Raw genomic sequence first — 12,390 nt, forward strand, 5'->3', positions numbered from 1 at the left:
TCAGCACTCACGTCAGAAGTTTCCATCAGACCCATGTGCACAGCATGGGACACGGTGGCTCTTTCTGTCCTTGGTTATTTCACATTACATCCTGTTTGAGAAGTTTCCATGGGCTGAAATAGTGAAAACTCGACAGTTTTGCAAACAGGATATGTAGAAAATAGAAAATTCTCAACTACTTGCCCCAGAGATGACAGCAACTTATGCCATGTGCTCAACAGTGTGTAAAGGACTCAACTGGCAAGGCAGGAAAATATGAGTCAAAATGGCCTATTACAGCCCTAACCAAGGCATTATTCTCTCTCCTTGTGGCACCTAAAGCCTGATACACCTCATTCTGCAGATTCTGCAAAATCTGGTTTGCTATGTAACACCTATCTCCAGAATAGCTGGAAGTCTGTAAAAGACAACAACAGGCAATTACCCGGATGTACAGCTTTATAAATCCTTTTCCTTTTTAGTGTTTTTGGGTGGTAGCTTGCATGCAATTCCTCACAGTAAATACTGCTTCTCTGTACTGCTCTTTCTTGGGTTAAGCAGCCTAATTACAATAATTATTTCCTATAATGTTAATGACCCATTTTGAAGCTCATCTTTCCAAGGGCTCCTACCTCTCAAAACTAAAGTTTTAATGTTTATTATGCCTGTTACAAACATCTATTTTATTTCCATGTTTTGGCTTGCAGAATCTCAGATCCTTTGAATAACCCTGTGAAAGAGTAAGATTTAAGTGAAAACGAAGGGTCTGATGTGGTTTGTAGACTCTTGGGAATAAAGAGAGCCTAAAGAAGTAAATTATATATGCCCTTGGCCTTAGAGTGGATGCTCCTCCATGTGGATACAGTGTCTACTCTCACATTAGTGCAGCACTAAGCAGACTGTAGATGCTTCTGGAGACAAATTACAGTCAGAAAATTACTAAAATCTTGGTCAAGATTAATTTAAAATGCTAAACCAAAATTATCCTACCACATGGGGACTGAGTTCATCAAACTGTCACCAGACTCAGAGGGACGAATTTTGACTTTCTTGTAAACAGAAACAAAAGGCTGATTTGTGGACGGACAAAGAAAAGAAACATTTGTGCAGTCTTTAAAGACATTTTACAGAGTTGACAGAGCTACAAAAAACCCCACTGCAATTTCTGCAGCCTCAGAGGCTCCAACATATACCATTGGCAGGGTGTGACACAGATATCTTCAAATCACTTTGCATTAAGCTTTTTCTATAAGAAGTCCTCTGTTTAATTAATAATAATTTTTTTAAAAAGGTAATTTCTGTGAGCTATTTCCTTGCTCTGTACTTACTCAGCACTAAAACCACCCCAGCCCCTCATGCTGTCACCTGTGATGCCATGGAGCTGCAGAGCAGGAGGCAGCCAGGATGGGCAAGCACAGAACAACTGCCTGGTAGTGCCCTAACTTTTACCATGAGCCTCTTTCCTCTCCAGCACCTGGACAGAGACAAAAGCTGTTCAACAGCATGATCAGGTTATTTTCTTGAAGAGCTCTCAGGATAAGCACAAGCAAGAAGTCCTCTCCAGAATAAATTATTGAGAAGCAATGTGCATAATCAAAGCATCTTCTCTACAAGCAAAAGATGTAAGTGCATAAACAAAAGGCTGCTATATGAAATCCATCTATTTAAAATACTGTTTATTTGTGATTTAACATTAATTAGCATTACATCTATGAGCAATTTCAGATAACATTTATATATTTTCCACAGGACACAAGAGTTGGCTGGCTCATTCTTTATGCCAAAGCAAGTAAATAGAGGCATTAGCAAAAGGTGCAAATAGTTCACGGTTGCATTTTAAAAAATATTTATGCACATTGCATTCATTTAGATATATTTTTAAAAAAGTTATGAAAAGCGTAGTTCACAGGTTACTGTTTCTACGTATGTTGTAATACAACACAAATAATGTAGAACATAAAAAACAAAGTAAGCAACTGAAAGTTTCCACTATGATTAAAAACACTGATTCCAGTATTTAGTGACAGCTAGAAAATTGTTTCCAGGATCCATTCCAACATTGCATTATCACACTTACACGGTCAAAGCTAACCAGCCCCTGAACATGCTATAATCAACATTTTTGCATGCCAAACCACTCTCCAGCCATATTTAACAATTATATATTGTATAATATTTCAACCGGTAATTTGGGAATCAAATGGATCTTCAAAGATGTACTTCCTATTGCGATGACTGATTTACAGACATTTGACACAGCGAAGAAACCCCTATGTTAATTTCTATGTTTAGTTTGTATTTACAATACAGTAAAAGTACTAAAATGACAATACAAGTAAAAATGAGTAAGTGGCAGTACCACCCTTACCCATGGCACTAGGTTCTGATTTGCTCTGGGTTCATCCAAAGGACAACACAGATTCACGAGACCCTTTTACAATTTGAGTGAAACTGAAGAAAAAACCCAAAGTGTTGCACTCTGCATGAATCCATACAAATTATTTAAAACATCTAATATGGAAATGTCACTCTGCTGATTTAATAAAAATATCCCGCAATCCGTATCATATATTTAAAAAAAATAATCACCGAACTTTTACTTTCTTTGTCTCCTCCTATTTCCCTACTATTTCACTTTCCCTTTTAACATTTTTGTTTCCTTCATTTGGTTATGTTAAGAGATTATTTTTCTTCATTCATTAGCAATACCATGAGAGAGAAAAAGAACAACCCACAAATAATTTTTAAACATGAATCCAGTTCAATTTTATATGCTTTTACCCTTTGATTTTGAAGTCCCTGGATTCCTGAATTATATTTAAGTATACTCTAAACCAAGCATTCTTAAATACACTCTAACTATTAAATGCTTGGTTCACATGCTTATAATACCTTTATACTGAATGGTATACAAACATTTGAACATATAAAATCTTCTTTTTGTTTTGTCAGTTAAACTAAATTATCAATGTTAAGTGTATAAAATCCCCCTTCTTGAAAAATAAGGGTTTCCCCCACCCCAACTGATAGAATAAAAAAGAAGTCTTCAAAAATTATATTTCACTAAAATGAAATATTTGGCAAAAAAGTTATTGAATAATGGAATTCTTTAGACATTTTGTATAATTCCAAATAAACTTTCTCTTACACAGTTTTTCCCCTAGTATTATGTGCCAGTGTATATTATTTCTATATGAGCTAATCTTAAAAAAGATGTAAAGGTGTGCTGTTAATATGTACCCACTGAAATAGGGGTACAGAAACATAAAATATATGGTCAAAAACCACAATACAAAAATGTATGATCTGGTTTCCAAATGAGACAGCAGTTTTAAAAAGTCATAGGATCACTCAACAGTAACTTTAATAAAGACTTTAACTGTACTGAAAATTTTCAGGTCTGCAAAATACTCCAAGCAGAACTTGCTGCTGCATACTGTGATGGTGTTTGACCTTGCTATGATGGTAATTGAGCACCTGCCAGTGTAGTTCTACATGAAACTAATCAATGTTTCCAACCCTCATAGCAATTTTGGACACAGCTAAGTGAGAGATGAATTAATTTGCAATTAACATGAAAGGTTTTTTGTTTGTTTGTCTGTCTCTTTGTTTGGTTTCTTTAAAGCAAAACCTCTTCCAGTTTCTATTTGTTTAGGTTAAAAGTCCAGTTACTGCACACCCCTAACACTACGCTGTTAATGGTCAACTTAAACGTTTCAAATGTGCAATGTCTCCTCACACCAGAACTGCACTTACACTTCCACCTTCTCCTTCTTTTTACTCTTTTTCAGGAAGGATGGGGTGCGGAATTTCTTCTTTTTCTTTGAAGGGGATTTGGAAGGTGACCCTTCAGGGGACAGGGCCTCTTCTATCTTTTCAGAGCCTTTAATGGTAATCTCTACACTCTCCACAGTACTCATGGTTAACTGACTGACCCTCCTGGTGAGATCTTCTTCCACATCATGTGCATCTTCCTTCCCGTTCACCACCACAACTGGCATCTCCACAGATATTAGATTGGCATTCTGGGTGTAGAAATCCTCATGATTTTCTGAAAGAGCAAATGATTTCGCAATTATTTATGCACACTTTCATGCAAAAAACCCCAGTATTGGGACAAAGCTGCAAGTCTGGACTGTGATCCAAAGAATGAAACCCGAAGTACTTAGATGTGGTTTTTTCCCCTTTATCCACAATCTTAGTTGCTGTAAGCAGACAACAAAGTCAAAATGTCATTAAGGGAAAATGGGCTGAAAAATATAACCTTATGTCTGCCAGGTGCATGCAGAGCTCAAACTGTATAGTGCATGTACCAATATAGTCTACACAGCACACACAGCCTCAGGCACAGTCAGAATTACATCTTACTGCAAGAGACTGGTGTATGAAAACACAGCCATTCCATCCAAAAGGCATTGGAGAACTTGCCTTTTAAAATGCCTACTTAGACTTCTGGAAAAGTCTTAGGCAAAAGAACTATTCTTAACATTTTCAGTAAAATGAAGTATAATATCTATTTGCTGCACCTGGTTAATATCTAAGTTTCAGCATGCCATGAGTTGTTCTCAGTTTGTGAGAATTATGTATTAGGAAAAATCAGGAAAAACAGTTTTCTGGACAGAGTACCACCCAAACTTTGCAAAAGTGGGCTCCTTTTGACTCAGTTGATGTTATGCAAGTGTAAAAGCGCAGCAGAAGAGTCAAGGACTTGGGTTATTGGAGCCCTTGGCATTGTACAGAAATTGCATGGAATACCTTCTAATCTTTCTGGGACATTTTGCGGGGATTGAGTTTGTGACTGAATTTGTGACACAGATGAACCGTCATCTGAGAATAATTCCTGTTCAGCATCTGCAGGACAAGATGTGAGTTAGTAGCCAAGCAAAAGTGAAAATCAAGCAAGAGTGTCAGTGCTGATGCTACAAGATTTACAGGTCTGCTACAGCTTTGTGTTGCTCATGCTGACAACAGCACAAAGTTACAATACACAGTTGAAACTCTAAAGAATTACAGATTTGTTTTATCTGCTAAAAAATTGCTATATATTACTTCTTTATTAGAAAGCATTAAAAAAAGTGGCAGGGTTGCATTCCAAGTAGCATTTTATCTTGTCACAGTCTCCTGGTACAGTAATCTATTACACTGTCCTGAGTGTGACATAGAGCAAAGTTGTTTTATTACACAATATTAGTAAAGAAGAATTCACAGTAAGTGTTATTGTTAAAAATTAAAATCAACCCTGAATTAGTAATTCTCTATGGAATAGTAGTACTGGAAGAAGATGTGAAAAGTGAAAGTAGATGAGATTTGCACACTGAGAGAACAGAAGTAAAATTAGGGAAGTCAGAGACAAACATCTCAGTAAACTTTTGCTCAGCTGGGCACAGACTTGAGCTACTTGATCTAATTTTAGTATCAGCTCTGAGGAGGAGCTGGATTTAGATGACCTTTGTGGAATCTTCTGCCTTAAGTTATTCTATGATTCTGACACAAAAATTAAATTAATTTTAATTAAACTGAAACAACTTTGGTTAATTGTGTTTTTGTCAACCCCATTTCTCTGCAAACCTTTCACTGCTTTAATTTCAGCACTAACTAAAGTAAAAAACCAAACCACATTTAACAAAAGAATTCTACCACCTCAAGGAATGATTAGTGCTAAGCTAGTTGCCAGCAGTATACACTAACAATTAACATGTACACAATTTTTACAGTAGGTGTTTTCAAGCTTATTATTAAAATGTACAGCCCAGCAATTCAAACCACACTGCTGACCTTCCAACCCCTGCTGCTTGCGCTCAATGGTTTTCTTGTACTCTTCCAGTTCCTTCTCAGTGAGGTGGCTGAACGGGTTGGGTGGTGCCGGCGGCGCGTGCTCATCATCAAACTGCATTGGCTGGGAAAGAGAAAGCCACAGAATTTAACAGTTAGAAAATAAGAAGCAACAAGAAAAATCTTCAGGTTTGGTTTTTATTTCTATATTTTTTTTTTTTGGCCAAAGTTTGGTGACAAAGTTTTGGCAGGGAATACAGAATTAAAACACAGATGTACTAACTCTTAGAAGTATTCCAGAAACGCTTAGAAGAATTCCAGAATTCGATTCCAATTCACCAGAGTATGTTAGATAACCTTATTAGGGATATTTATAGTGTTTGGAAGTATATTCTATTCAAGAAAAGATTAATATGGGCGGGTAAGAAACTGGAAACCCTCTCTCCCAATAAGAAGCCTGTTTCTAATGAAAGCTGTCTTCCACATGGTGTCATCCCACCTTTTAAAATCAGCTGTCTCTGGGACTCAGAAGCATCACTTCCACAACTTAATTTATATTAATGGTGGCAAACAACATGCACATCTCAATTCGAAACTAACTTTTGTAACCTTTAAAATGAAACATGAATAAGATGTATCACACCTCCAAAACTAGCATAAAAAGAATCTTAACAAAACATTTAGAATGAAAATGGCCCAAGCTGACATTTGAAAGACAGGCAGCCAAATAACCTGAAGAGTTGAAAATTAGTTAATTAAGTTGTACTCACTGAACTTGGCTTTTTATCCACAACAATCCCTGCAAGCAGCTGAGACTGAGGTCCTGCTGTCTTTAGGTCATATCGGTTTTGCTCCCTTATCTACAGAGAGAAAATAAACCAGGTTAGAAACAGATATTTCTCCTTAACAAATTCTACACCCATCAGCTTTGCAAAGCCACAACGAAGGGAGCAGTGAATGGCTGGAGAATCAAGCTGTGTGCTGCTGCACCTAAAAATTAAGAACTTTTCTTCCACCTCTGAATACACAGCATATGTTGTTTGGCACTTTCAGGGTTCACAAATATGTACCCCATTCTCAGATCTTGCACTTCATGTAGGCCAATATTTAGAAATAAGCTCCCAGGAATAGCCCCTGAACCTGTCCCCTCCACCTCATAAAGGACGTATGTTCAGCTATTGGAGAAAACTCTGTAGTCACAAAGGTTGGTAAAGTTTTTCCTTCTGTGAATAGTTTATTGTTTTCCCTAGACTAACAGCTCTAGCTTCTAATTGTCAGAGCTCAAGAGATTGACAGATCAGATATAAATACCAATAGGGATCTTATTAAAAAAATTCAACAGCAGTGAATTAGGAATAAACTTTCTATGAGCCAGTGACATGCATGAATTTAAAAATCATTGCTGGGACACGTATTATTAATCTCTGGATGATTAGAGGGTGCCTTTCCAGTTCTGAGGAAGGGAGTTGCTCCTTCTAACTCCACTTCAGTCCCCAAGGACACAGATATAGAGCTTTACAAGACAGAAAAAAATATGCAATCCAATGAAAAGTGTCCTGAATATCTGTTAATATAGTTATGCTGGGGGTGGAGTATTTGGCCAGTCTGATAATCAGTGTCTTTTATGCTGGAAGGGAAAAGCAGAGAGATATTTCTGTTTACAGAGAGGTCCAACAATAATCTCTCATTTTCTTTTTTTTACTGCCATTAGAAATTCCAGCTTAACAAGCACTAGGCAAATTAGAACAGAACAAGATTAGAGCCTGAGATTGAATCATGCTGCAGATGACGCACAGCAATTCTGTTGATGTTGACACCTAATTATCTACTAAATAAAATACTAAATAACAGGGACTACCACTCCCAATCTATCATTTCCAGAGTTAACACTCATCCTTCATCAGACTGTTGCATTCAAAATTTAAATATATAAATATTGCATGCATATCCACAGATTTTATATATATCACACATTTAAATACATGGTTTTGGTGCCAAAAATCACATATAGTGTAAGAACCTTCTTAATAAAATCAAAACATTTGAAAATGTTACTTTACTGCTCTGCTGAATCATTACTTGAACACATAATTTTATTTGGAAATGTTACAATTTTCAGTTCATTACACTTCTTTTACCTTATTTCTCTTTTCCAACACTTCACTTGGGTTTGTGTTTAGAGGAACAAATTGGTTTGGATCTTCAATTTTGATTGGCGTTCCTCCACTAGTCTTGGAGGAGTCATCAGCTTTCATCCACTTAAAGAGGGGGGAAAAAAAGACAGAAGATAAAATACCCAGTATGATGGAAAGGAACAGTTCCCTGTGTTGTTGTGCTGTTAAAGAAGAGATATCAAAAAAGGACTTTCTGACTTCATTCTCAATTCCACATGACACCTAAAAAATAATCCCAACTCCTTTACAGGTTTGTGCGTTTGTCCAAGAGGATTTAAGTTGCCTTGAACATAATTACTTTTTGTAAATACTGACACACACGCCTGAAAAATGCAGTGTTAGCTGTGTACTAATGATGCTGTATTTAGAAAGGATCACACTTTCTAGTAAGAATGTGGTTCATGCAACCAACTTCCACCTCTGCTGACCACACATTGACTACAGTCTTTCTCCCTTCTCAAGCAGGGTTCTGAGGGTGTTTTTCCCAAACTCAAGTTTAGAAGCCTGCCAGCCTGCCAGCAGGAGGAGCTGATGCTTTTACAGTTGTACTGGGAGTAGCTGAAGAGCGACACGCTCTGTAGTCCCACGAGGGCCACCTCTCTGCAGGCTGGAAACCAAGTGTAAGCATCTTGCTGAGCTGCAGGAGGGGCGAAATCTTTATCGTCACGAAAAGCCTGTAGCACGAACAGACCTTTCTAAAGCTGTTTTCAGTGGGCTCACAAACAGAAAGGGGGCAGCAAGAAATGAATTAGAGCTGTGTCTCCCTCATGTAAAAAAAGAACAACCCACGGGTGACTTAAAACCTTACTATATTTGGTGGATAACTAATAGCACAAGAAGTGGTAGAAAAACTGTTTTCTACTTCAGGAATAAGAAGAGATGGTTAGAACTGCAAAATCATTGTTAAATTTTATCATAAAGTGTTACTTTAACAGTCAACACCTCTCTCCTCAAAGATAGGACACCCTTAGTACATTAAGGCTCTGAAAAGCCTATTTTAATTTGCTCAATAAACCCATTTGCTAATCCTATTCAAGATTTCCTCATATAAACTGTGCATAACTGACTTTCAAGTAGGGCAAAACCAAAGTGACTGTCCAACATATCAACCTACCGTGATCTTAGTCCTGGGACTGGTTTCCCCATTCCAGGACTCCTCAGGCACATTAACTTTCAAGTATGTGTTTGGAGAGTTCAGCCATCTTGTCTTCTCTCTCTGTTGCCTCTGTGCAAGGAATTTCAAGGGGGAAAGTGGGACTGTATCATCTTCAAAGGAAAAGGCAGTCACAGTGGCTGGGATCTCAACATCACTCTTATGTCTGGGTTTTTCCCTCACTAATGGTTGCCTATAGGCATAGCCAGTTCTGTATCCCTGTGGAGGATGAAAATAGGGAAAGAAGGTTTAAAAAAACGAAAAAAAAAAAAATTTTACTATTACTCTACATTTGTAAGATGGTGGGACAAAATTTAAGCTCAAAGCATTTAAAATTCTTATTAAGACATAATACTGCTGTCAGAAACAGTATGACTAAAAAATTATTTGCTTTACAGAAGCTAATCGTACATTCAAAACCTTACAGGACTACATAGAAACCACCAGCAACATGTTCTCACCAGGTTGTCCAGCATCCTCATGAGTGCTTCAAATTCTTGCTCCCCAACTTTCCATTTTTGTTGTGAAGCCATATTAACTCCACCTCCTCCCATTGCTGCCACAGCGTGTGTGGAAGGCTTGAACTTCTGCAGATCCAGTAGTAGGAGATTGTCTACCCCACCTGCTCCAGCTAATGCGTGAACCTGGAAACATCAAGGAGCGCATTTCATTTGTGAGAAAGCTTTTGTATTCTCTGCTTTGCTGAATTTGCAGCAGGAGGTTGCTTAAATACATGCTGCAGTTACTTCTCAGGCTAGTTTTCTACTGTCCAAAAAATGTATTAAAATATATAGCAAGTGACTGCTACAGAAAGCATGATATCATCTGCTGATAATTGCACTTCAAAAGGAATAGATTCAAACACTGCTATCAGAGTACCTTAAAACCATCTTTCTGCATCACAAGATTAAAAACATTTCATTTGTCTAGCTGCTTCAAAATGAAAGAGTGTCTGAACTCAAAATGAATGGTAGGGCAAGGAAGAAGTGGGAGCCCACCATTTGCACATCCACATGCCTCTTTGGGAGGACAGGATCACTGGAGAACAAAAACCAAGTGATGAAGTTTCTGGGGATAGGCTTAAAACTTATGAAAGGTGAGAGCACTTTCAGTGGTCTCTCTTTACAGGTTATAGGTAACATCTGGATACCTAACCAGGCAGCTAAAGTTAGGCAGAATGGAAACAACTGAATTTGTGATTCAAGTTATTTTTAAATATGCCACCCATTACCATTGCTCTAAAGACCCTCTTTTAATTTGGTTTCACAAATCTGTATCACAGAGAGAAACTTCTTTACTTGTCACAACATTCAGCTTCAGTAAAGGATCTGGCTCCCGAGAGATCTCAAGTCACACTTCCCCATGCAGTGAGTACCAGCAAATCTATTATCTGACAGATTCTCTGCATGAGGCTCACTCTGCACAGCATGGAACAAAACCTTCTGTACCCTTTGGAGTGTAACACCACTGAGACTGCGTCAGTGTTCCTAGAATGAGTATTTGTGCCATTCCCTCGCTGATTCCCTGATTATTCCAGTCTCTCTTTGACTGGTAATACAGGATTACTGGATTCCACAACTCCAAAACTGTACAATGTAAGAGGTTTTCCCATCTATCTGGGATATAATCTGCAGTATATGCATTTGAAATTAAACACACATAAATTCTCTCTCACCTGCGTTTCACAGGCCAGTTGCACATTGAAAATATAGTGGAATGCTTCTTCCAGTGTCTCTCCTAGTGCTACCACACCATGGTTTCTCAAGACTAATACCTAGTAAATGAAGACACTAATGTTAAATGGTAGAAACTGGAGCAGGACATGAAAATTGTTCATGAAGAGCATAAATGAGGTTGAATACCTTGCAACTGGGTCCAAGAACTTTCTGAAGCTGAATTCTCTCTTCCTGTTCATCAAGAGATCCCTGGTAGCTGTAATAAGCAACATCTCCCAGAATCAGAGCCTCTTGTGATATGGGAAGGATGCCACACTTCATAGAAGAAACCTGTTTCACGAAAATGAAATGCTGATAACTAGGGAAAAATGAACTCTTAAAATTCACATTTCAACCACCCAAGCCATAACAGGGTGTACTTTGTTAGAAGAAAGACAAACTCCATAGGGAGAACTTAGAAACAACCCCCCCACCCCAGTCTAATTTGCAACAGGGTGACAATCGTGCTGTTACTCTGTCTAGGGACATATTTATTGGAGGAAATTTTTGTGAATTTTATTAATGTTTAATTCTCATCTTATTAATGGTTTGTCCTTCTTTCCCACATTTATGGCTTCAAAAAGCTAGTATAAAAGAAATTGTTCATTCCTTTTAATTTTATCTCTAGGCAACAAATGTATATATATATATTTCTAGATAAAATAATAAGAATTTAATTATTTCAAACAAATTATTTCAGGCCTTCTTACATTTTTATCATTATTATACAGACCATTTAAAGTTTATGTTAACTATAACATTTAAATACTGAGGTAAATCCAAACTAAGTGTAACTACTAATCAAACCACTTACAAATGGAGCTGCATAATGCAAATGAAGATGATTTATACAGCACATTATATTATCTAGGGTGCTATAAACAAAGCCTGTGTAAACTATTCGCTTTACAACCTCCTTAACCTGAGTATAATAATCTCTGAGCATCAGTTTATTCCCATGCCATTCCACTGTGGTGGTCCAGCCTTCTCTCTCTCTATTTGATAACCCCACGCTTTTATTTACCAGTGCAGAGTTGATATTAAAACAAAAATGAAGCTGCTGTGAGGAAAAATATGCCCTAAGTTCATAAGGTAAAGCTGTTTTGTTTCAGTCTGTGCCAAAGGAAGACTTACAGCAGCTGTGGCAGGGGTGTGGATGTGTATGACACATCTGACGTCGGGGCGGGTGGAGTAGATGGCCACGTGTGGACTGAAGCCTACACTGTCAATACTGAGAGCTGTGCTTCCCTGGTCCACCACGTCCCCCAGGATGTTCACTTTAACCTGAAAAAGGAAAACAGATATTAAAAAAGATATTCAGGAAGTTTGTGACAACTTCAGTTATCTAGGAAATACCCTTCCTTTCTTATTTGGCATCAAGTTTCCCCACACACATTCAAGGCTCAGAGCACAAAAAAAATAGGAGAGCAGCCATGAATCTGTGTGTCAATGAACCACCCTGCTGTACTAGCCCTTGATAGTTGCTGGAAGTTCAGCCATGGAAGAAGTAAGGATAAGACCCTGATACAACATGTATTCTACTTCAGTCTAGCTGACCTTTCCTTGTTTCTCACTTTCAAAAATGCATTTCATTTAC

At 37.7% G+C, this 12,390-nt stretch overlaps 1 protein-coding gene across 5 annotated transcripts in view; it reads right to left on the reverse strand.

The window, feature by feature from the left end:
• Positions 1-1,638: 1,638 nt before the first annotated feature.
• ADD3 (adducin 3) overlaps positions 1,639-12,390 on the reverse strand; it is a 92,083-nt gene continuing 81,331 nt past the window's right edge. For 4 of the 5 annotated variants that reach the window (XM_033065998.2, XM_033065997.2, XM_033065999.2 and 1 more), the window contains 10 exons: positions 11,928-12,077; positions 10,941-11,084; positions 10,754-10,852; positions 9,540-9,722; positions 9,040-9,297; positions 7,890-8,009; positions 6,522-6,611; positions 5,755-5,875; positions 4,735-4,830; positions 1,639-4,030 (listed from right to left, as the gene is read on the reverse strand). In XM_033065998.2, the coding sequence (XP_032921889.1) occupies positions 3,732-4,030; positions 4,735-4,830; positions 5,755-5,875; positions 6,522-6,611; positions 7,890-8,009; positions 9,040-9,297; positions 9,540-9,722; positions 10,754-10,852; positions 10,941-11,084; positions 11,928-12,077 (1,560 nt within the window). In that variant the 3' untranslated portion in view covers positions 1,639-3,731. The remainder of the gene's footprint in view (positions 4,031-4,734; positions 4,831-5,754; positions 5,876-6,521; positions 6,612-7,889; positions 8,010-9,039; positions 9,298-9,539; positions 9,723-10,753; positions 10,853-10,940; positions 11,085-11,927; positions 12,078-12,390) is intronic. The other variant, XM_033066000.1, reaches the window with a different exon arrangement.

This window comes from Catharus ustulatus, chromosome 8, assembly GCF_009819885.2.
Source record: "Catharus ustulatus isolate bCatUst1 chromosome 8, bCatUst1.pri.v2, whole genome shotgun sequence".
NCBI classification, from domain to species: domain Eukaryota; kingdom Metazoa; phylum Chordata; class Aves; order Passeriformes; family Turdidae; genus Catharus; species Catharus ustulatus.